The sequence below is a fragment of the Tauraco erythrolophus genome, chromosome 4 (assembly GCF_009769465.1).
Source record: "Tauraco erythrolophus isolate bTauEry1 chromosome 4, bTauEry1.pri, whole genome shotgun sequence".
NCBI lineage: Eukaryota > Metazoa > Chordata > Aves > Musophagiformes > Musophagidae > Tauraco > Tauraco erythrolophus.
The window spans coordinates 42,074,295-42,098,842 of NC_141468.1; the positions used below are offsets into that span (position 1 = coordinate 42,074,295).

At 46.4% G+C, this 24,548-nt stretch overlaps 1 protein-coding gene across 1 annotated transcript; it reads left to right on the forward strand.

Moving 5' to 3' along the window:
- Nucleotides 1-19,965, forward strand: KCNMB4 (potassium calcium-activated channel subfamily M regulatory beta subunit 4). The gene is made up of 3 exons (XM_086610903.1): nt 1-339; nt 9,293-9,420; nt 19,797-19,965. Exons 1-3 carry the CDS (start codon nt 1-3, stop codon nt 19,963-19,965), a joined length of 636 nt encoding a protein of 211 aa, XP_086467029.1.
- The last annotated feature ends 4,583 nt before the right edge of the window (nt 19,966-24,548 follow it).

Consider the following 24,548-nt stretch of genomic DNA (forward strand, 5'->3'; position numbering starts at 1 on the left):
ATGGCGCGGAGCCGGGCGGCTTACGAATACACGGAGGCGGAGGATAAAAGCATGCGGCTGGGTTTCCTCCTCATCGCCGCCGGTTTGCTTTCCCTCTTGGGTTTGGGTTGTTGCTGGCTCCGACCGGCTTTGCAGGAACGGGGCGGGGGCGGTTCCGCCAACTGCACGGTGCTGGCGGTGCGGCAGCTGGGGGAACGCTTCGCCTGCACCTTCTCCTGCGGGGCTGCCTGCCGCGGGACCGCCCGCTATCCCTGCCTCCAGGTCCTGGTCCGGACCTCCCGCTCCTCCCTCCCCGCTCTGCTCCATGAGGACGAGCGGCAGCTCCGCATCAATCCCAAGGTGAGAGACCCGCTCGGCCCCGCGTTCTCAAAATGAATTGTAGAAGGGGGGTGGTGGGTCCCACAGGGCAAATCCTGTCCCCCTCGTCGCGGTGCTGGTTGCCCTTTCACTGCGCCTTGTGCCCGCCGCTGGGCTCCGGGTCTCCCGTCACCGCCCTCCGTTCAGGTGCGGGTGTTTCGCTGATGCGGGGCGGGGGGGCGGGGGGGGGGATGAAGTTGCGGAGCGTCCCTTCGAAGCGCCCCTGTACTGTTACTCAGCAAAAAGTACGTATATATATATAAATACTATGCATGGTGCATACATATAGCGTGTACATATAGTCTCTCTCCCTGTATACACACGCTGTATATATAGTGTAACACGATACTCCCTATATAGTATACCGTTATATACATACACACGCACACTTCATGTGTATCTTTTCGCCAGCAGCCCCAGCCCTGGGTCCCCCTTCCCGCGGGAGCGGTGCCGCCCGGCCCCGGGCGCTCGCGGGGAGCAGCGGGCGGCTCCGCTGCCGCTTCCCGGTCGGCCCCGCCGGCAGCCCCGGGAAGCCGGGGAGAAGCCGGGAGAAACGCCTGCTGCCGGCCGGGAGATCGGTCTGCCCGAGCTGGGACGGACGCTGTCGCGCTGTGTGTCCCGGGAGGTTGTTGGAGGTTTCCCGGAGCAGCTCCCCGAAGCGGAAGGAGAAGCTTTAACCGAGCCGCTGCTGGTGAGAGAGGGCTGCACCGAAACAGAAGTTTCCTCGGTGCTGTTTTGATTCTTGAACTTCTCCACCACGTGAAAACGGAGCGAGCAGAAGCATCTTTAAAGTTGCATCTTCCTCGAAAAGCAGGATAGCCCGAAGGCAACGTGTGATTTGTGCTTTTCTTTCTTCAAAGGCAGTTATTCTGCTTTGTTCTTTTTCCTGTCGTGCTGGGTAAAGACCACCTTGCCAGCATGCTGTCAACGTGGAGGAGATTTTCTTAAGTAGCTTCCAGAAAATCCAAAATGTGGCAGAATTCCTCCCCTGCCCCTCCCTCTGAAAGAACCTGAAATTGGGAGTGTATTGGAGAAGCGAATTTCAGCTGTTCGACCGAGACAGGGATGTAGAGCAGTGCCTAGGGTCACGCTAAGCACGATGCAAGGGTCTGCGTGCAGGGGCTGGGGAGCACACTTGTGTGTCCAGTTTGGGATGTGCAGCCTCACATCTCCACAGTCGCAGTTACACAGGTATGGATTTGTCCCTTGGAACAAAGGGATAAGTTGCAAACTTGGGGTTTAGAGGTTGCTTTTTTTCCCCTTGACAGCTTGTGGGCTCAGGAGGGTGGTCGGGGTAAAAATCAGCACAGTAAGAAGCAGAACGATAAGTCTGACAGGATTTGGATTAAACTGTTGGCACCACTCAGAAGCGATGAGCGATGAAGCTGCAGTGCTGGATGGTGCCTGAGAGCAAAGCGGATGAAACGTTGGCCTGCAAGGGAGCTTTGCAAGCTTCACCTTTCCCTGGGGCTGCTGCTGCCAGGCTCCCCGTGGAGAGAGCCATGGTTACGGAGAGGTGCACCATGAGCACCCAGCTGTCCAAGCACCAGCTGTCCCTAAACCTCTCTTCATCTTCAGGTGGGCTGGGAGTATTTGGCGAAATGCCCTTTTGACATGGGGTGAAATGCCATGTTGCCGCAGAGGGTGCAGTGCGACTGGCCCAGAGCACAGCCCGACGGCCCCGTTGTGGCCATCTCCACCAGGGCTGGGAGGTGGGCGGTGGGTAGTAAGCCGTGTCACCAGCGCGCCTTTGCTCAGCAGCTCTTGCAGCATCCTCAGTTTCAGCAGATGCTTTCAAACTGGGCTGCAACTGCAATGTCGCTCTGAGTAGCCAGAGTGTTTTGTTTTGTTTTGCTTTTACTTCTTGATCCCATCTTCTTCTGCTTTCCTGGAAGTCTGATGGGAAGAGGAGGATTGCACCTGCCCAGGGGCTGGATTACAATTTCTGCAGGGAAGCACTCAGAGCTTCTGAAGTGATGCCCGTAAATGTCACTCAGAAGCCTATTTTTATTTAACAATTAATAAGGAGACACAGGGCTGTGTGTTGGCAGCGCGTTGTGCTTGCATGCTCTTACAAATATAATCCATTTTCTCTAGCGTGCACCTTGCGTGTCTAGGTGTGGGCTGTTTGCCCTGGAATATTGATTGCTGGGGACTGAATCTGATTTACCAGACGAGAGCAAGCAGAAAGGATGTATTTCTGGATGTAACCACATTCTCTGGTAGTAATTGAATTTAACTGAGTGGAAAACAACACAGAAAAAAAAATGCACTCTAATTATTTCCTTACTTAAAGGAGCTTATATAAAACCGATACAAAATAAGAAGAAAAGTTGTTTAGATCTCATTAGGAAAACATATCCTTTTAAAGGAATGAAGTATGTGTAGCTGTTGCTTTGTTTTTCCCTTTTTTCCCCAAGTTTAATGTTTGTGTAGCTGAGCAATTATATTCTCCTTTTAGTTTTCATCCTAAAATCTCGTTGTCTTTAAAAGCTTTCAAGATTTTATACTGAAATAGATTAGTCATACCAATGGAGTAGGAATCTGCTGGATTTAATTCTTGGGATCCAGTATGTTTTCATGAATGAACACTTAAGGAGCCATTTAACCCTTCCCATCTCCATCACCACCTCGCAGCACGCTCACTTGTGTTCACGCAATCAGACATAAAACACGCTAATCAGTTCCAACGAACTAGAAGGAAGAAAACGTTGCCCAATTTTGTTTCGAACAGTCTTTAAATTTTTCGAAACAGTCTTTACGTTCTGTTTCGCTGATTCTCTGCGTGGGGCAGCAATTCTCGCTGGTAAATCACCAGTGCAGAAAAGGCATAGTTCAGGCTCCTTCCAGCACGCAACAATACTGAGTCAGCTGGCAGCTTCGCTCTGCTCCAAACCCCCCCAGTGTATCGGACCAAAAATACTCTTCATTCTGTAGTAGAGTGGGCTGGTGTATAAACATATCAGCAGCTATGAATCTGTCTGTTCTGGCGAGGTCTAGCTGCAGGAAAAAGAAATTATTCTTTTTTTCTCTCTTGCTTCCTCAGATAATCACACCATTGTAGAGCCCAGGATTCATTTTAGCTCTTAAAAGATTATGTAGCTGGGTCAGAGTTAATCCAGAAATGTATATATAAAGCACCAGGCACGATTACAGTCGTGTTCAGTCCGAGAGATTTGTGGATTTCTTTTTTTTTTTTCTTTTATTTTTCTTTTATTTTTTCTTTTTTTTTATTTAATTGTTGTCCCAGAGGAAGAAATCTCAGCAGAGGGACTGTAGCCTTTCTTCAGCTGCCTTGATAGCAACAACAATCTCTGAGATAAAGCTTAAGGGTGATTAATTCTAAAGTCAATTTGTCACTATTCTGGCCATTGAGTGCGGCGGCGGCGGCGTCTACAGCCAGCGCAGTGGTCAGGCCATAGATTTGGTTGGGTGAAATGACAATGGAGTATGTCAGCTGCTAAAAAGATCTGCTTTCTGACTTTTTAGACTTTTCCCTTTCTATGCTTAAAGTTAAGTGTGGTGCCGGAAGAACTTGCCGACTGTTTTGTTGAAGAAACTTTCAGGGGAGTGAATTGTGAGCCTAATGTTAGCAGCTGCACGACAAGATCAGCTTCTCCCTGTCCCCATCCCCGTCCTTGTCCCCATCCCTGGGCAGGGGAGCAGAGCAGCCAGCAGATGCTCCTTCTCTGCGCTCCACATCCGTGTGTGCTCCTGGCACTCTTCGTTCTGTAACTGCTCAGCCTGCCGAGCTGATGCACAGCTCTCTCTTCTGTGCGCTTGTGAATAAATTGGTTTCGGGTTTTGGACTTTCTTAAATATGACCCAAGACACAAGAGGTTTAATACCAAAATATGCCCAATTCTACATTAGTTTTGGGAGTGTCTGGTGCATCTGGTGAAGCATGAGATCTGTGTTTGGGCTGGTGCCTGTGAAGGGCAAACTCTGCAGATGCTGTCTAGTGATTCCTCTAGAAGCAGCCCCAGATGCCACGGATAAACCCCACCACCATCTCCTCTTGCCTGGGGCACCCCTCGCTGTCTTGAGCCTCTGTGAGGGGTTTGGGGTTTGGTTACACCTGGTGGCTTTGTCTGTGCTGATGGACGCAGGTGGAAAGCAGACATGATGCTCAGTTCCAGCTCCCTCCACACAGTCAGTTGGGAGGGAGGCATTTTTTTGTACCAATGGAATGAGTCCCTCTGCTCATCTCCTGCCACAGTAGGATGGTTCTGGCAGCTCCTTCTCCCTTCCAGAACATGAAGATAACCCAGTAATGCACAGAGACACTCACACTGAAAGTTAGAAGAAATTCATACTTGAGTTGCTTGGTGTGGTGGATTGACCTTGGCTGGCTGCGGGGTACCCACCAAGCCACTCTGTCACTCCCCTCCTCAGCTGGACAGGGGAGAGAAAATATAACAAAAGACTCGCGGGTCAAGATAAGGACGGGGAGAGATCGCTCACCAATTACCGTCAATAGCAAACCATACTTGACTTGGGGAAATTATTTGAATTTATTGCCAATTGAATCAGAGAAGGGTAATGAGAAATACAATCAAACTTTAAAACACCTCCCCCTCACCCCTCCCTTCTTCCTGGGCTCAGCGTCACTCCCCATTTCTCTACCTTCTCCCCCACAGTGGCGCAGGGGGACGGGGAATGGGGGTTGCAGTCAGTTCACCACACGTTGTCTCTGCCACTCCTTCCTCCTCACATTCTTTCCCTGCTCCAGCATGATGTCTCTCCCACAAGAGACAGTCCTCCACGAACTTCTCTAACATGAGTCCTTCCCATGGGCTGCAGTTCTTCACGAACTGCTCCAGGCTGGGTCTCTCCCGTATGCGGTGCAATCCTTCAGGAACAGACTGCTCCAGTGTGGGTCCTCCTATCGGTCACAAGTCCTGCCAGCAAACCTGCTCCAGCATGGGCTCTTCTCTTTCCATGTGTTCACAGGTCCTGCCAGGAGCCTGCTCCAGCATGGGCTTCCCATGTGGTCACAGCCTCCTTCGGGAGCATCCACCTGCACCGGTGTGGTGTCCTCCATGGGCTGTGGGTGGATTCTTGCTCCACCGTTAACCTCCATGGGCTGCAGGGAGACAGCCTGCCTCACAACGGCCTTCACCATTGGCTGCAGGGGAATTTCTGCTCTGGAGCCTGGAGCACCTCCTGCCCCTCCTTTTTCACTGACCTTGGTGTCTGCAGAGTTGTTTCGCTCACGTGTTTTCACTCCTCTCTTCTGACTGCTGTGTCACAGCAGCTTTTTCCCCTTCTTAAATATCTTATCACAGAGGTGTCACCACCATTGCTTGAAGAGCTCAGCTTTGGCCAGTGGTGGGTTCATCTTGGAGCCAGCTGGCAAATGGTACGTGCTGTGCCCCATAGTTCCCCAGCAGCCAGGAGGATGGTCCTTGACAAGACTGAGGCTGGAGACTTGCTTCTTAGTGCCATTGGTTTGTCTTCTGATGGGCTGACTTGCTTCTAATTTAGGGCCTTGCAACTGCTTGCATTTGAGACTTTCTTGATCTCAATTTGTAGACAGTATCTTCCAGGCTTGAGACACCTTCTCTCAGAACCTACCAAACCTGGCTTCTTTTTCATAAAAATATGACTGAATTAGGCAAGAATTAGTCTTTGAAAAGCATGAAATGAAACTTGGAAACTAGACCATGGTCAAGAGTTCATGCCTCTGTCCCTTCTCTGTGATACAGAAGAATATCTGCTCTGATGAAGTGTTCAGAAGGACTGGGAGTCTTCCCAGGCATCTGCAGAGACACTGAAGTGGGAGCATCCAGCAGCAAACACAGATACAAATCTTACAAAACCTTGGTGTAAAGGTATATTAGCTGCTCGCTGACATTTTTACTGAATTGAATACTGAGTCATCCATCCGAACACGGGCTTTGATTGAAGGGGGAATATTATTAGCCTGGCACTGGGTTTGAGCTGTGTAATTGAGACCATATTTGAATTACATAATAATTTTATCGTTGCTATGACATAGTGTAGGAGGTGCGATTACGGCATCGTGTACCAATAGATCTGCTGAAAAGGCCTCCACTCCATTAGATTTATTCTGAATGTTTAATCTTAAGTGCTGTTCTCCAACCTCATTGTAACTTGTTTAAGAAAAAAACATCAAAGAAATACAGAGCGGGACACTTCCACTGAAACGGAATGGTGCTGCGCAAGCTGCCTTGTTTGAGCGCAAGGCGTCCTAGCTTGCTTTCAAACACTTGACATTTGTTTATGTTTTGATGGTAGGATTTCACACCGTGTCTTGTGGGAGGACTGCAGAATTAACCTTTCAGAAACTGCCTGTTGCCAAAGCAGGAGGTCACTTTAGGTTCATCCACCAACTCATGGCAGCAAAAGTTGTCAGTTTATGGTTCTCTTTTATCTGCCTGCTGATTGTGCTTTGGAGGACAATACAGCTGATCAAGCAAAGTCCCCAAGAAGTGTGCTTGGGAGGCTGAGAAAGGAGAGATCCACCACCTACGTGGATCAGAAGGGGCCAAAATGAACGTCAGGTTGGTGGGAACTGTGCTGGCATTCTGGGATGGCATACAAGCTCCACTGTTTGTGCAGCAGGTAATAAGTCCACATTGGGGTTGGACCTTGGGTGTTGACTGTGTCTCAAGGCCTTCATCACGTTGAGGAGATGTTTCAGGGTGACCCTTGGCAATCATATGATGATGATTTTGCCTTGAGCAGGGACTGCTCCTCTCTTTAAGTCTGTAATTCCTTGACAGGCTCGAGCAATGAGGTGTCGTTGATTTATGGCAAGCCCTTGGATGTCTTCTTTGTGTTTTCCACATGAAGATAAAGAGGAAGAGATGAAAATGAGTCCAGCGTGTTTTCTGTCAACTGTCATTGGGATTACTTGTGCAAAGAGTGGTGTGAAGTTTGAGTTACAGAGAGCATATTCACTGCTGTCCCCAACTTCTAGGTGTCCCTCCTGTAGGTACTGGCAGTACTCCCATACTCTGTCTTGCCTTGGCACGAGGAAAGACAAATGTGTTGATCAGACAAGCTGTCTGTGGGCCCCTTTACATCTTTCAAACCAAGCAGAATCCCTGTCCTGAAAACCTCTGTTTTTTATAGCTTCCTATTGAGCTAAAAGCATGGGGACTGGTGTCAAAAATTGTGAAGTCTCTGTGATGGAGCTGTCCCTGGTGACTGTTACAACTTGCTACTTGTCCATTAAGATGGACATCTCTTGGGAAAAGAGATGTCTGCAGTTGTTTCTAAGCCTGAAACTCAGGATGGGCATAAACAATGGTTTACCAGGTTGTGAACTTTGTGAAGGATTCACATAATATTTGGAGGAGGTGGAAGGTGTCTGAAGGATTCGGAGAAAATTTGGCCAGCAGAAGAGTTGTTGGGTTGGACATGCTTTCATAGTGGAGGACAGGAGTAGACTTGACCACGAGGAAGAAATATTTCAGAGGAGAGAGGGAAGCTGCCTACCAGAGCTGGTACCACAGAAAAAGGAGTTTTCAAGATCGCTGGGGAAATTTAGGCAGAAGATTGTGTATTGATACCTAGTTGTTTCGTCAAGTTATGCATTGTATGGTGGTGATGGACTTGTAGGCCTGTACAGCTTGGGTATAGCAGGCAGCTGGAGGCATGGTATGCCCCTGTGAAACCTCACCAGATAGAGAGGGCGCAGAAGCACTCACCAGGCACAGTGAGACACGGGGACCTTCATTTTCAGTTTAGAGAGGGTATCACTCTCCTTGTTGTTATTACCTTCAGGATACTGTGAAGAAACTCATGTTGTGATCATATGTGGGTATCCCTTTAGGGGCTTCCCACAACCTGCACCTCTTACGTCCTCATCCTATCTTCACAGTTGCTTTTTTCTGCTTGCAGCTCCCACTTTTAAAGGAATTAAAAATCTGTGTGCGTAGCTAGAGCCTTGCTATCCATACATCTTCCAGGGAGAAAAGCCCTTATGTTACCCCAGGATCATTTAAGCTGTGTTACTCAGTTTGTTTCAATGTCTGCTGTAACGATCTCCTGTATAGATGCCTGGTAACAATAGGAGAGATTGTGCTTGGGTACTGAGATATTGATACTGCCAACATGGGATTCAGCAGATTTTTTTTTTTTATTATTTTTTTATTTTCTTGTTTAACTCCCTGTGGCTAGGAGAGAAAGATGGTGTGTCAAAGATAAGACTTGGAAACAAGGTACGTGCGTTGTGTGTGACCCAGAGGGGAGTCTTGAAAGCCTAGTGCCAGGTGCACCAAGCTAGGGGAGCAACTTCCCTTGATCTCTTTGGGCTTTGAAGCAGATGTCTGGGGTGATATCTCCAGATAGCTCAGCTGCACGCTCAACTCTTGTTGTCTTCTATAGAGCAGAAGCAGATGCTGAATCTTTCCGCTGAAGTGGGGCTTTGAACTTTCTGTGCTTGTTTCCTTCTGTTGTAACAGTGGAAGAATACCTGCCTTTTGCCAGCAATATCAGCCAGATATCAGCCATCCCATCATCTGGGAAAGCTTGCTGGAATTTTTTTGTTGTTTATTAGAATGGTGCTAAACAAAACTTGTGATTTTGTGCCTCACTGAAAATAGGAAGTAATTCAAACCTGATCTGTGCAGCTGGCTAGGAATGTGTCAAAATGAAACAATCATTTTTACACTCATATGCGAAAACTCAAAGTGTTACATGGCAGGCTGGTTTGATAACAGAACAAAACATGATACAGCCTTTATTTTTTCTCTAAATGTTGGCAAATTCTTTTCCAGTACCTGCAGGGAGTAACTAGCAATTGAAGTAAAATTCAGCAAACTCTTCTTTTTTGTTTCTTTGGAGTTTCTTATTATTCTTTACCCATTTCAGTCACACTGGTGTTATGAGGAAAATGCAGAGAAAGTAATGCCCTGCGTTCTTGAGCATGGAAGTAACTCTGTTTTGCAACGTGTGTTGGCAGTGTTCGTACATCCCTCCGTGCGCAAGAGACGATCAAGAGAACTCTGAGAACGTCACGTACAAGCAGAAATACTGGAAAGAGAAAGTGGGTTCGCAGCCATTTACATGCTATTTTAACCAGCACTTGAGGTGAGTAATCTACATTTGCACAGGCAGAAGTGCTTATGCATCTGCTTAACAGCTGTCCATTGGTTCTGTTAGACAAAATATATAAATGCATGCATATGTATGTACACACCCACCCATACAGTGTTATGGTTTATGGCACGGAGTTCAGTGCAGAACTCTGTAAAACAACTCTGTTGATGGAAAGCTACAAAGAAAGTGGAGAAGTGTTTTTACAATTTGAAGTAAAAATATAAAGCTCTGAGGAAAGTTTCCCCTAAAACATATCATTTCATGGCAAAAAGCATCTTGGCTTTTAACACTCAGGTGGCAAATTTTTGCCTTGAGTATTGATGTTTCTTTCCTTCATGGAAGACAAATCCTACTGTGTTTGGGAGGGGTTAGAAGAAAAGGAGAGATCAGTAAATACTAAAAATCAACTCAGGAATCATGTTCGTAGGGGATTAATGAGTCAGACACATATAATAAATGTTCACAGAACTGATAGTTTTCATACATGCTTCCAGAGTGGAAAGTTGTAACTTAAAGCATCTCCTCTTCTGTTTCAATTCTTACTTTTACTACTGATGTTGATGTGACTTACGTGTGTATAAGGGTGACTTGTGGTTTCCTTCCTTCAGTACATGGGAAGAAGAGAGAGTCCTTTTGCCTGTCTCTTTCTGGTGATGATGTGCCAGGAACAAAAGGTGATGTGGTGGCAGCAACTTACTGTTACTGCAGTGTGCAGGCTCGCTGGGAGGACTTGGGAGAACAGCAATGGTTGGGATGATAGATCCATGTAGACAGGGAGATGGAAAGAGACTATTTAAGATCTCCAGATCAGCCAAGGTTTTATGGGATTTAGACACCAATTCTGAAAGCATATGACACTTGATTAATTTGATCAGCACAAGTAATTTTGATAGAGCTGAGGAGACTGTTCTTGATTACTAAGATAAGCACTCAGATATCTGCATATGAGGGACTAAAGGAGGAGGCTGGTCCTACCCCAACAGCACTTAAAAGTTAAACAGATGAGGGAAACCTGGGTGGGAATAGCTCGGTGCTTGCTGGTGTGATTCAGAGTGTGGGAGTGCTGGCATCAGATGTTTAAATTTATTAAGACACACAGGAGGAAAATGGATGCCAGTGTGTGCTAGGACCTTGGAGGAACCAGGGAGCTGGAAGAGAGTGGCAGGCAGAGAGATGCCCAGCTCTCCTATGAGTGGCCCTCTGAATGCATTGGGGGCTTCAGTTTTGTCCTATGCTGGCTATGATTGTTGTTCCCTCCCTTGAAAGAATGTAGACCTAGTCAGCATGCCCATGATGACAGTCTGTCCCCAGTCAACTCTTTGCTGAGGGAAACCACCAATACTTTGTCGCAAAACCTGGTTATTTCTTACAGTGAGGAAAAAAACAATCTACAGCATGCAGAGGTTAAAATTTAGGGCACCCTGTGCAGTGACATAAGACCTGGCAAGGTTCTTCTTGGGAGGTGCTTTGGCCACAAGGTGCTAATACTTGGGTCTGCTAACCAGGAGCCGGGTGATGATTTTGGCTTCTCAGGGCAGGTGGGTGCTGCCGGTTCCCCACTCTGCTGAGACCTGGGACCTGCAGCAGCCACCTCCTGAGCGAGCAGCATGGTCAGAAACACGAGATCTTCTGCAGGAGACATCAAGGCTAGGATGCATCTGAGCTGTTGTGACTAGAGGCTGTGAAAGTTAGCTTTTATAGTCAGTGGAGAGAAATAGGAGCCTTTTATCTTACCCCAAAACAAATGTCTAACATAGGTCAGATGCCCAGAGATGTTTGTTTCTTTTCTGTAAAGGAGCTTAAGGTGAACTGCTTGGGTGCAGGCACCTAGGTGGTAGGTGTCCAGAGCTAGGTGAGCTGGTTCTCACATCACATCTGTAGGTGAAGCAAAGGCAAAACTTTTCCGAGGCTGCATACTGCCAAGGGTCAGCCATCTATGTAGGTTGACAGTGAGGAATTGAGCAGCACTCAGGCAAGGTTTTTTTTCTTATAGTTGATGCATCCTGTACTGTTAAATGTTCTTGCCAAATGCAACGGCTGCCTTGAAATGCTGCCTTTTGCTGACCATACAACAATTTATGTACAGCAGAAGAGAGACTCACTGCCAGAGATACTTGAAAATAGTCTAAGCTGAAATGCGTACGCCATCTATTTTCTCCTGGAGATAGGAATGAGCTTTGAGAGATAAGTTTTGCTGATTAGGAATGTGCTTGCTTCGGTATACTTTTAGAGCTACGATGACTAAACAGCTTGTGAAGCAGTAAAAAACCATACAAATTGAAGGAAACATCACTTCAAAAAAGAAATATGTAAACTTTCCGTCAGTATTTTTTTAACTGTGTGGATGAGCTAACTCTTCTGTGTCGGTCTGTATAAAACACATAGAATATAGTGGTAGGTTCCTTCGAAAGAGTAGTATTTGCAATATTAATACTCTCTCTTTTGAAACGGCAGAATAAAACCCTAGGTAAACATATAGGTAATGAATGAACATTGTCTCCTCTTCATCAAATTTGATTTAACACCATTCTCAGAACTGTTGCTGCGTGCAGAGCGCGCCGTTAGGTAACACCTCCCTTCACTTTGGTGGGGCACATTTCAACAGGCTGCTTTGAAAAGAAGAAAGTGATGCCATTTGTACAGTTCAAAGTCATACAAAAGGGGTGAGAAGCAGACTTGGCAATTTCAATCATTCTCGGTTAATATAAATAGAGAGGCCCAGCACAACCAGCTGTATGACATTCATCTTAGGGAACCACAGCACAGCTCAGCTTGGATCTCAGCGCTTTGCTGAAAAGAGACGCTGTGCTTTGCCACTGTAGGCACGTACCTTTAGTGTCCCACTCTGGCTGGCTTTGGGCCAAGTGGTGCAACCTGCATGGGAAAGTTGCTTTTCTGGACCTCTGGTGAAGGTGCCTGTCTGTTGGTGTGACGATATTTGGGTTTGAAGGGAGCCCTGCCCAGCAGAAACCAACCCCTAGTGTTTCAGAGCACAAAATAATGACAAATTCAGGTAAAGTCCTCAGGCTGTTGCTGAAGGTTTGAGAAGGCACTGAGTTCTAGTGGTTCAGTGTTCATGGATCTCACACCGAGGGTCCCAAGGGGTCTGTAGTCACGACCACAAACAAAGGTCACGGCTGCATGCCCTAAAGTGGGAGGCCTGTAGGAACAGGTGGGATGGGGAAGATGCCGTCACTTTATTTCATGTTCCAGGTCTCATTGACATCAATAACAAGAACAAAAAGAGAGAAACCAAGATTCCCATCAGCTCAGACCCCTCAGTCTCATGCCATGTAGAGACAGATAGAACAACATGTGTCAAGTAATTTCTTATTAGTGGCTCATTTATGAAGCCTTATTGCTGTTTAGCTCTGGATGCATCCAGTATGGCAAGAACACTCTGTGGTTCCTTTGCCATGCTCAGCAGATGAGCCAGCCACACTTTATACTTCTCTTTGTTTACTGCAGGATGCTGTACACAAATTCCCTTGAGATTTGAAGAGCAAACACTGTATAGTTATTAGCGACCAGTTGTACGGTGTTGGGGTACCCTGCAGGCCATTTGTCTGAGAATATCTGCAGAAGCTGAGGGTGCTCAGGTAGAGTCATAGAACCATAGAATCTTTAAGGTTAGAAAGGATCTCTAAGATCATCAAGTTGAAACGTCAACCCAATACCACCATGCCCACTAAACCATATCCTGGAGTGCTACATCTACACATTTTTTGAACAATTCCAAGCATGATGACTCCATCACTTCCCTGGGCCACTTGTTCCAATGTTTGACCACTCTTTTAGTAAATAAATTTTTCCTAAAATCTAATCTAAACCTCCCCTGACATGAGTAGGTAGTAGGGCTGCTCATTTATAAACGGTGGAAAACGAAACCTCGGTTTGCTTTGGTACTTCACAATGTTTTCGAAATTAATTCCCTCCAGTTAGAAGATGATGTTGCTATTTCCTATGCTTTCTTTTACTGTATCACCTGTGGAGCAGTGCTGGGGCCAAGAGGGAAAGGACTTTGCAGTTAGTAAGACACAGCACTGCCCCAGCATGCAGCCGTCCAGCCGAGGAGCTCTACATCTTGCAACAACAGGGGAAAAAATATTGATGGCTGCTCGCCATAGAGGAGGGATATGAATAATTGTGGCACAGTAAGTGTATGCAGATTGCAAACATCTTTAAATCCAGATTGCTTGAATACAAAAAACATTTGTAAGGTTTCCCTATCCCATGCTCCTGTCTCTGTCAGCTTTCTCTCTGTCACATAAATTGCACGGTGTGGTGCATAAGTGATAACAGAAATGTTTACATGCCTGTAGCTTTTTGGTCCTACATGACTTTTTGGTAACCTTGCACTGCAATTCTCCCTGTGATGTTCAGCAGTTGCTCTGAAGGCTCTGATAGAGGCCTGCTTTATCCAGTGCCTGTTGTGAACTGCCTGGCAGCGCCTAGCAGGGATGTGTTGCATGATGTAACAGGTAATCCAGTTATCCCTGGTCAGAGCCCCATGAGGCTTCAACCCTGAGCTCAAAGTCCTGCTAAAAGTAAGTGCTGCTCTCACCTTTCAGCAATGAAAACAGAATTCCTCCCTCCTTGTCTGCTCAATGAAAGGGAAAGGTGTGTTTTCAGAGTTAAGATAGGACTTCTTTAGGGGTTTTTAGTTTGTTCATTCTTCCTTCACCCTGGGGCTGCTGCCAGGCCGTGATGGTGGTGCTGCACAGTGGCTGTCACTGTTGGCAGCAGAACCAGGTCTCAGTGCCTGAGCAGGGCTTGAAAGTATTCAGGGTTTTTTCCCCCTTTTGTCCCACTAGACCGCTCTCTTGCCCCTGCCACTGTTTTGTGCACTGATAACTGGTGTTAGGAGTTTGGGTACATCCCCTTGAGAGGCTTTGCATTTACTGGAGAGCTGAATGGTAACATCACTGGAAAAAGAGATGGTCCATAACTGAGCTTAGGGAGAAAATGTGCAACCCCTCTGGTCAACGCCTTTGAATTGCAGTATTATACAGATGTCACAGTACATTATTACATGTACTACACTTGCAGGGACAAGGCAATATATCTGCTGATTTTCATAGGGAAAAGAAACAAGTTTCCAGGCATGACGTACCTCCTTTTTTTTTAGGCATTGCTGCCTCAGCACCAAGGGAGAGAGATGCTGGGGAGGTTTCCAGCAAAATCGTGCCCTTGTCATGAGAGGATTTCCTCCAGGAATGGGGACACCTTCCCTTTTCTGTTTCCAAGTCAAACAACAAGCCTTCAGACTCTGGGAACTGGCAGGGAACTTCTACAAAAGCAGCAAGAAAAAGTCAAAACTGCGGTTTTGATACATGCTGACCTTGCAGTGCAGAACGAAAACAGTTACGTTACTGTGTTTCCAGTGCCCTGATAGCTACTTGTTTTTCTTCGCAAGGAATGGGATCGTTCACTGAAGGACTACAGCCCTCTCCTCTACTTTTTGCTGCCTGTTAAATACCTCTTTCTCCCTTCCCCCTGCCACCATCCTCTTGTTTTCTCTGCCCGGTCCTGCTAGCCTTGTCTGCTGCTCCTGCCATTCCCGCAGCAGCTCCGTGGCTCCTTTCCAGGCTCCTGCTCTCCTTGCTTCTGCTATTGATAAGAGTTACTGTTTTAGAGCTGGAATTCAGAGATTTCAGCTAAAACTTTCTGCTCTTTTGGCCTGTATCTAGAGCTCTTGGGTGGCTGCAAGATTTTCCTGCTGCTGTGTGCTTCTGTTTCACGGGCAGGTGATAATCACCCAAAAGCCCATTCTCCTGAAGGCCCTATAGGGTGTTTGGTTTCAGAACTTCTCGTCTCCATTGTGGTGCAGCACTGTGCTGGGAGTCTGCACCCACTGGCACAGTCCGGCTCTGGGTCCTCTTGTCTCACAGTGCAGCTGTCGTGATTATCTCAGGACTCAGCAGCAACTGTGACGGGCCACATAAACCTCCCGTCTCACTGCCAGAGACTTTGCTTTCTTGGTGACACTCTCTGTGTGTGCTCGGCAAGACAAGTATCTCTGTGTGCATATTTCTGATTCAAAAACCTGCGGGCAGCTCTCTTGTATTAATCACTGCAGAAGCCTTGTAGCAAAAGCCAAAGATTTTTGTACCAGGACAGCAGGATAGATCCAACTCTTCCTGATCCCCGAGGTGGGCTGATGCAGCACTCTGGTAACGAGCTGAGCCCCGCACAGGACGCTGCAGCAAGCTGTCCAGCACCATGGCTGTGTCTTGCCAGCTGAGCAGGGCTTCTGCAGTCCTAGCTGCTGCTCTGGGTACCTTCTCCAAGCAGATGTTGTCCCTTATCCCTCAGGGTTCATTGCAGGATTGCTTAGGAGTTGTCCCAGGGATGTCCCCAAACACTCCGTCGGCTCGGAGGTTGGAGGACAGCTGCTCTGCGCACCTCGCCGGTTCCTTCAGAGACTCACTGGTCGGTGGCGGCTGTTCTGCTCTGTGTGATCATTAATTTCTTCAGGAGGTGGAGGATGGCTCTTCCCCTAAACTAATGCCATCACGTGAGCATAACAAACAGCCTGGATGAAGTGAAATCCAGCTTCTGTAGGCTAACCTCTTAATTAACCACTAATGACTTTCCTATATTTAATTCTTCTGATCAATTCTGATTCTAACTCCCTTTGTCTTTTCCTAATTTTTCGCCAGTCTTTCGTTCTGGACCTTGCAGATCTCACATGAAATACGTATGTTTGTTTTTTTATCCTGGCATGGATCACCTGAAAACAAACACAAATGTGTTTATTTTTCAGGATTTTAGCCAGGTGGCCCCCTAAGCCCTGGCTCACGCTGCCCGCCATGCTAGTCCCTGGCTGCTCAGCTGGGATCTGCAAGTCCGGCTAGCAAATCACCCACCTTGTGCCTCCCTACCCCTCTTTCTGAGGTGCAAGAGAAAACCTGGAGATGAGCCCAGTTGCCTCGTTTGCAGGGGGCAGCACGTGGGGCGTGATGACCCCCTGCCAAGCCTCTGCGGTTACCTCCATGCATCTCCCTTGTTTGCAATCTCAGCACCAAAAAGCAGAGGTAAAAAGAGTTACCTTGTAAAGAAAAATAATAAACGTTTTCTTTTTCAATAACCTTTGTTCAGGCATTTCCCTCTGCCTTAAAATCTGTGTCTTGGTGGCACCCTCTGCTACCATTGCTCTCTCTAAGGTGTTTTCCACAGCACTTTCCATAACTGCTGTCGCCTCTGATGATGGATCTGCAGTGGAGAGTTCCTTAACCAGGCACTGCTGAGCCCAGGCTCCCTGCCTAGCCCAGGCTTCCATCCTCCACTGCCTCCCCTGGCCACCCCAGCACTCCCCAGTGCTCTCCCCTACACCCCGTGACATCTCTGCATAGGTCAGCAGATGCAAGAAAGAGGAGCTGGTCCTGACAAGAGAGGGACACAAGCACAAAGAAACAGCATTATACGCTGCCAAAGTTGGTCTTGATAAGTTAGCACGGGCTGTTACAGGCAGGTAACTGGGATGTTGCCATCCAGGAGCATGCGGTTTGTCTGCCAGCAGCGCTATCTCCCTTTATTTGCTTTTCTTGTTCATTCAGGGGATCCAGCAGCATTTAACTGCATAGGAAAATTAATTTGAGATACGGTAAAGAGCCGCTGAAAGCATGGTAGCTCCTCCAGAATTACCATGCAGATTAAATCAAGTGAGAGTAAGGCTGAGATTTATCCCATCATTTTTTGGCACCAAGAGTCAGTACCAAAAGGCTACATCTCGGAGGGTCCTGAGCTCTCCCACACACTGAGTAACCCTCCAGGAGTGCATGTCTCTCTCCTTGACTAAAGAAGGGCATTTAATATCTTAAATGTAGTGGCAATAGTCATTTAATGACGTATTTTTGGGGGACCCAGTAATGACTTCTTGTCTTACTCATTGCGAGCAGTCCGTAGTGAATTGCTGCACGCCTTCTGTCATGTATGAACTGCACAGGGACTCTTGCTGTGGCTAAGAACAGCCATAATATCCATCTGAACCAAACCTTGTCCTGAGGCTTTACTAAAAGCCTTTGTACATCTTTGACTCTTTTCCGAAAGGGAAGCTCTTAAATTACTAAGTTGCAAGAGTTATAGTCATACCTATGATAAGTGTTGGACATCCATTGCTGCTACCTTTGGTACAGGTGTTTTCCAAAATATCTAAGATTCAGTCAAAAGGATATCTTTCTCTCCTCAATCACACTTTCTTTTCTTTAACTGCATCCAATATTCTAGTTTGTTCGCTTGCCCCTTGTTTTTGAACGTGAGTAGTATCTGCTTTAAAAAAAAAGAGTTAAAATTCAATGTCACTTGTTATCTGAGAGCTGTGAGAATTGAATGCTGCCTACTTACGGCCTCCTTGCCAATTGGCACTATGTTGTTTGCAGATGATACAATAAATATGAGGGAACCAGTATTACACCTCCTGTGAAAGGATTTTTCTGTTTGGATGCCGTCATTTAGATGGTGTAGACTGGTGAGTTTGTGCCCATGAAGTTAATATTGTTTTATTCAATTTACAGTCTCCACACGTGCCTGATTATGTGTCTGGGGGATTTCAGTTGAGTAGACTTCATGTGTTCCACTATTGAATACACTTGTGTTTCTTTTGATCATTTTTTATGTTGCTGAGTTTCAACTTTCATACATCTGACCTGCTCATAATCAGTCTTATTCTGCTCCTAACTTCACAAATAGAGATGCGTGGTGCTGGCCTTGAGGACTTGCAGGCTGGCATGGTGCAGAGTAACCTCCACATGGCAATTTTGGAGGAGAGAACCCCAAATGCAAATGTGAGTGCAACTGCATCAGAGATCAGATGTAGCCTGGCAGTCTGGCTCCACCGACACCTTAAGGATGAATAAATCCCTGCAGATTTGCAGACACCTCCATTAATTAACTTCTCAGTGAAGGAAAAATAATTTCTTCTTGTTTCCCCTACATGGAATGTTTTCTTAGTTGTGCTTTCTGACCAGGATGAAGCTGTCGCGGAAGAGACAGCACAGACATTGCACAGATATCTGTTCCCACGTGCAACTATGTTAGGAGGGCTTAATTCCCAGGACACGGCTGGATGAGCCTGGATTGTCAGGATTTTAGGCTGTGAGGTTTGTTGCTCCAAGGAGCGCCAGGTAGCATCGACAAAGCAATGTGGGATGGGAGTGTTCAATGTAACTGAGGACCAATATGAGTCAAGACTGTATGTATTTGCCCAATTAGAGGAAAGTCCTCTTTCCTTCCAGATAGTTTTCCTGCAGACTATGTGTCTCTGGCTCTAGATGGGAAAGCAGCAGCAAAGTGCAAATGCCACAAGATTGATTTAATAACTCTCTCAAACTGCAGGGAGAGCAGAAAGAGCTGTGGTTGAGGAAAACCTGCCATCAGATCAGATTTCCCAACCAGTTTTCCAGATTTGGGAGTGGCAGATCGACACCTATCTTTCAGATATGTGGCATGGCTGAATTTCCAAGCTCCTTGAGATGCCTCCTCCTTGCTATTCCCCTCCTTTCTGTTTCTCTTTGGAAATGCATAAATCTGTCACAGACCCAGCCATGACTGTATGTTAGATGCTGTTGGCAGAGGCATGGAGGGTCAGATCTTCAGCCGAAGCTCCCCAAAGTGTCCTTGTAGGAGTGTACTCAAGTCCCCTGAGCAGCTGGTGTTAACAGCACCAAATCGCAGCTTACAGCTGAAGTAACCTCTGCTGGGAGGGAGCTGAGTTGAGACCCTCAGGCACACTGGGGCTGGATAGGAGTCCTCCTGGGGGTAGGTTTTGAGCAGAGCCTGCCTCATGGTGCGACTGGGCTAACCTAGGCCACCAGCAGTGCAGTGTTGAGGACAGGGAATGGCTCTTCATCCAGACTCAGACCACAGACAGGGCTTCGTCAGGAGCCTCCATGTAGCCCCATGGACACATCAGGGATCAAATGGAAGATATATTTGCACTTTAAACTCATTGCACAGCGTCTGATGCCGTTTGAGGTAGACATGTATAACTGCTACCTGGTATTACGTTTTTGCTGGAGTGGTTTTTTCAATCTGCAGTGTGATATTATATCTCTCAAAGCTCTTTGTGATGACCACGACCTCTGGAAGACCTAAAGTACCAATGTTTTTTTAATTTTCTTTTTACCTGGATGAACTTGTTAGCCTATAAGCACTGCAAGTGGAAAGCTCTCATGGCCTGTCATGAGTGTTGGTGATAGACGAGCAAATGAAAGCAGTGAATGAAATGGTCCACTTTAATCATTTTCTAACACTGTTGCAAATAAAACACCTTTATTGTTTCCGTGGCAGATGCTTTCCACTTATGATGAACTGATGATGTCAAATTGATTTATATTTTCTCCCTCTTCTGTTCCTCCTCTTCGCAGGCCAGATGATGTGATGCTGAAGCGCACCCATGATGAGACTGTCCTCTTGCATTGCTTCCTCTGGCCTCTGGTTACGTTCCTGGCTGGAGTCCTCATCGTGATCCTGACCATCTGTGCCAAGAGCTTGGCTGTCAGGGCAGAGGCAATAAAAAAGAAGAAGCATTTGTAAACGGCAAGGCTGCTGATAGAAAAGAAAAAGCTGCAGGAAGGTCTCAAGGGGGGCAATCTGACATACCTGCAAGTCTGCAGGGTGCCCAGCTGCGCCTCCTTCCAGTGTCTCCACCAACGGCAGAGTTGCTATGGCCTCAGGATTACTGCCCCATGAAATGTCAGCTCATTGCTTCCTCTGCTACGAGAGTAAATAAGCGTATTCTACCAAAAATGCACCAAATATGCAGTGCGCTGTTAGTCCCAAACAGCAGCTACCCAGGTCCTAACAGTATTGAGAGACAGTTTATAAAAACCCCTGATGTTGCTCGTTTCATCTCAACAAAGTGATCTTTACTATTGTTTAATATTAAATATTTAAAATATTTACTTTATGATAGACTGTATTTCCAAAATAATAAAGTTTGGTTGCTTTGGGTGTTTTTTAACTTGTGCTTTGTTTTGTTGTGTTTTTTTTTTAAAGAAACTTTAAGACAAAAATAACACTGTACTGATTTTGTTTTTTTCACTGTGTAGAACTTCATTATAAAATTCAAACTTCAGCTTCTGTCTAGACGAAATCTTTCATCATTACCTGCTCATTGTGAAGAAATGTAGAAATCTCTCAGAAATACTGCTCCGAAAAATGAAACAATTATTGGAAAAGATGATTAAATATTGGATCTAATTTTACGGCCTCGGTGGTATTCAGTACCTGCAGTTATTCTTGTCCCCTTTCAGTTACCCTCTTCACCAAAATGCTTCCAGACTGTGAGGAGCAGGGATTTGGAGTGGCATTATATGAATAGATTTTCCCAGCGATTTCCCCCAACAGTGGAGTGCCTGAGCGCTTGCGGCGGAGAGTCGGTAAGCTGTGGTGTCACGCATGTCCCTGGACTCCAGGGATGGCCGGAGAAGGACATCAACTCTTTGTAAGGCTGTGGGTGTTTGCTGCTGAACTGCCCATCCCATTCACACCGGCCCTGTGCAGGCTCCCTCCAAGAGGATGCTCCAGAAAACGCAGGGCAGGCTGGGCACAGCACCTTGCTGGGTCACCTCTCTCTGCTTGTCCCTACAAATTGTTGTGTACGACAGGAGAACTGGCCCTTGTCCACTTGCTCGGTGCAGAGATTTCTGTATGTCTGGCAGCTTCCCTGGGCACCTCTGAGGCCAGAGTAGCTTCATGGCACCCGTCCTTGCTCCCACAGGGCTGTGCACTCCTGGGACCACCAGAGCTGTGTGGCTTTGCAGGGCTGGCCCACAGTGGAGAAGAAAAGCCGCGTGGCTCAGCCAGGAAAGTGAGTCTCTCAGCACATGATTACTGGCAAAGCATTTTAATCTACATTAACAATTCTGTGCTTCTAACCATACTGTTCATTGTACTAACCTCTGATGTTCTTAGTATTATGTTTAAATACCTTGTGTTTCATTGTGCTTTTAACACGTAGGAGAGGTATTTCCCGAGGATGAGTATAGTGCTAGATTTGAAAGCCTGAAAGCTTTGTTGGCACAAAGTGCAGTGACAAACCTGCTTGTATTGTCCAGTCTCCATCTCGGATTAATCATATTGTGCATTTAAGAATTGGTTTTTGTACGACTTCTTATTTTGTAAACATATACATCTGGTGGGTGTTGTGGTGTCCAGTGCTGAGGGCAGCAGGGTGGCTGGAGGTCATTCCCTACTCCCCTGTTTACTTGCCATGTAACTTTTGGCGAGTTCTCTGGTCCCGGTGCACTACAGGATAGCTGTTCCTTTGAAGAAAGTTAAGGAAATCTGCTTGTGGAGATGGGAACGTGATGCTTCTTGTCTAGTTACTCTGTGTCCTGGTTTTGACTGGGACAGAGTTAGTTTTTCTTTTTAGCAGCCAGAAGAGCTCTGTGTTTTGGATTTAGTCTGGGGTTCGTTATGAGAAGCACACTGATGTTTCTAGTTGGCACTGAGACATCAAGGACTTTTCATCTTGCCGTGTTCTTGCCAGTGTGAGGAGCACAACAGGCTGGGGGGGAGCATGGCTGGGACAAAGGGTCCACAACTCCCCTTGTGATTTGAACTTGGACTTAAGATTGAGGGCCAAATTGACCAATGGAGTACTCCATATCATGCAGCATCATGCCCAGTATAAAGATGAGGGTTGACTTGGAAGAAGAGCTTTTGATCTTCTAGGACTTCTCTTTCAAGGACTCTCTTGGACTCTTGGAGTGCTATCTCTCTCTCACTTTTTGGGCCTCTCGCTCATCTGGGATTGCAGTGTTGGAACTTATCTCTTTGAGAATTGTTTGCTGGGACAGGACAGGTCTTGGTCACTGCGTGGTGAGCAATGACACTGTGCATCACTTGTTTGTATTTATCATTATACACATATATATATACACACACTTATTATCACAGTATTATTTTTAATTTTGTACTACTATTATTATAATAATATTATTCTTATATCAATCTATGGATCCTCTTCCCTTTTCTCCTTTAATTCTCTTCCCCATTCCCCGAGGGTAGGGGAGGGTGAGCGAGCAGCTGCATGGCCTTTATTTGCTGTCTGGGCTAAACCATGACACTGTATGAAAGATCTGCTTAGTGTTGGTTGTACATGTTCAAGCACTTCCAGTTCTGTGTATGAAAAGTGCTGCCTGCATGAAGATCTCCCAATTCTTTGTTTTGAAGATCACCCCTTTGGAGGTGCCTATCGCCAGGCTCACACAGGTATCCTCTGTCTCAGCCCGCAGAAAATGACAGCACTGCGTGTCCTGGATGAAGAGAGGTTGTGAGTGCTCAGCCTGTCGGATGAAAACCAGCCTATTTCTGGGAGTGCCGTCCTGCAAAGGACATGGTGGTTCCTTTCATTGCATCTTGCTGCCATTGCCTTTCTCACATCTCGTGCCTCAGCAACCTGTGGAAACATTGCATCTGTGAGTGTGGTTCAGGGGGGTCGGTTACAATATTTTTATTTATATATTACCTTTTCACACTCTGCAAATCGCAGACAGCTGCCACTACGGAATAGTTTGGTTATCTGGGTAAGGTGGTGGTAAGTTCCTCTCCTCTATTTGCTCTTGGTAGCTTCTTACAGGTAAGGGGAATAATGCTGATTTTCTGCCCACATACAGCATTTGTCTTCCTAAGGGAGAAGGAAATACATGATGACACAGATTCATCATGGATTTTTAAGCCAGTAGCTTGGGGCTCAGAAATCCAGATTAATAAAATCCTCTCTAGTTTTGCTCCAGAAGATTTTGTCACTGAATTGTGCAGCTGATTCACCGAGCAAAAGGTGAGAAGCGAATTGAGTTGATGCAGCTTGTTTGATTGATAGGCAAACATATCTTTAAATCTGTTAGAAATGCCATTTGCCAAGGCCTCTGGAAGTAAGTAATGGTTACAAGGATGATATTAAATCATTTTGCAGAGAGATTAACATCCCAAATTAAACATCTAAACTGGCGTGCAAAGACAGGCAGTCAGTATCTCCCTGGCTTGGCAGTATGTGATGCTGAGGGGAGAAAAAAAATCCTAAAACTCACTCTCTGTCCCAGCTTGCACCTCGTTGATTTAGAAATGTCTTTCTAATCCCCATACTCAATCGTGGAAGCTGGGGATTTCCTTCTAGCGGATTATTCACTGATTTGCCCCTTGGCTTTGTGGATTTCCAGTTTTTGCGGCATATTCTCTGAAGCGTATTTGCAGCCAGAGCGACTGCTTTTTTCCAGAGCCATCTGCAGAGCTGACTTTTGCATTTTATTCAATATTTATATGTTATTGCTTTGAGGAATTTTGTTCCTGCTATCTGCTGCTCTGCTTCAGTAAGACCTGCCTTCTCTTTCATGTAGTGCAATTAAATAATTTTGTTTATACAGTATCCTTCTCTGTCAGCTTCTTAGGAACATTTTAAAAGTTGAAGTAATAAAAGCATTTTTTGCTGAATTTTCCTGCTTTGTGTGTTTCTGTGTTGCCAGTAAAAGATGAGATTTCACAACGCATTAGAAAATTTAGCTACTGAATGCAGAACTTAATTCAATGCTCAGAGCAGATGAGGGCTGTCATGGGGGCTATCCAGGGGCATTTTTAAAAATCATTACCTGTCATTTCTAGTGTGAAAGCAGCCCTTTGACAGGGGTCCAGGACAGTCTGCTGGATCTGAAGGGCTTTTACCAGCTGGGCTCTCTGATAAGCACCACAGGACGCAGACTGGGAAGCACGGTGAAGAGGTAGCACAGGTCCCAGTTTCCAAACTCACACTGCCAGGTGTGTTTTGAGGGATTTGTCCTAGATCAGAGCAAAGATGTCTGCGAGGCGTGAGAGTGCAGAGCTCTCTCCATGCATCTGCCTCCTCGAGTCAGCCCACTGCTGCCCACCCCAGATTGGGTGCCACTGCCCACGGGGAGCCCTCCGCTCCCGAGCCAGGGCTGCCGTGCCATCCCAGAGGGGCAGGGATGTCTATGGAAAACCACCTTGGCTCATTTCATGCGCTACATGACAGGATCCGTCGAGCGTGCGTTATCCCATCAGAGTCCTGGGAAACGTGAAAGGGGAAAGACAGGTTAATGTTTAAAACCATTTCATAGATAAGGTGTAGGGATTAAGTAACGTTGAGAAAGTGTCTAAGG

What these genes read in the sequence shown, in the direction of transcription:
- KCNMB4 (XM_086610903.1), top strand. Translation starts at nt 1, where the DNA reads ATGGCGCGGAGCCGGGCGGCTTACGAATACACGGAGGCGGAGGATAAA. An exon ending in AGCTCCGCATCAATCCCAAG is followed by an intron (nt 340 to 9,292) that starts GTGAGAGACCCG and finishes GTGTGTTGGCAG; the next exon opens with TGTTCGTACATCCCTCCGTG. An exon ending in TATTTTAACCAGCACTTGAG is followed by an intron (nt 9,421 to 19,796) that starts GTGAGTAATCTA and finishes TCCTCTTCGCAG; the next exon opens with GCCAGATGATGTGATGCTGA.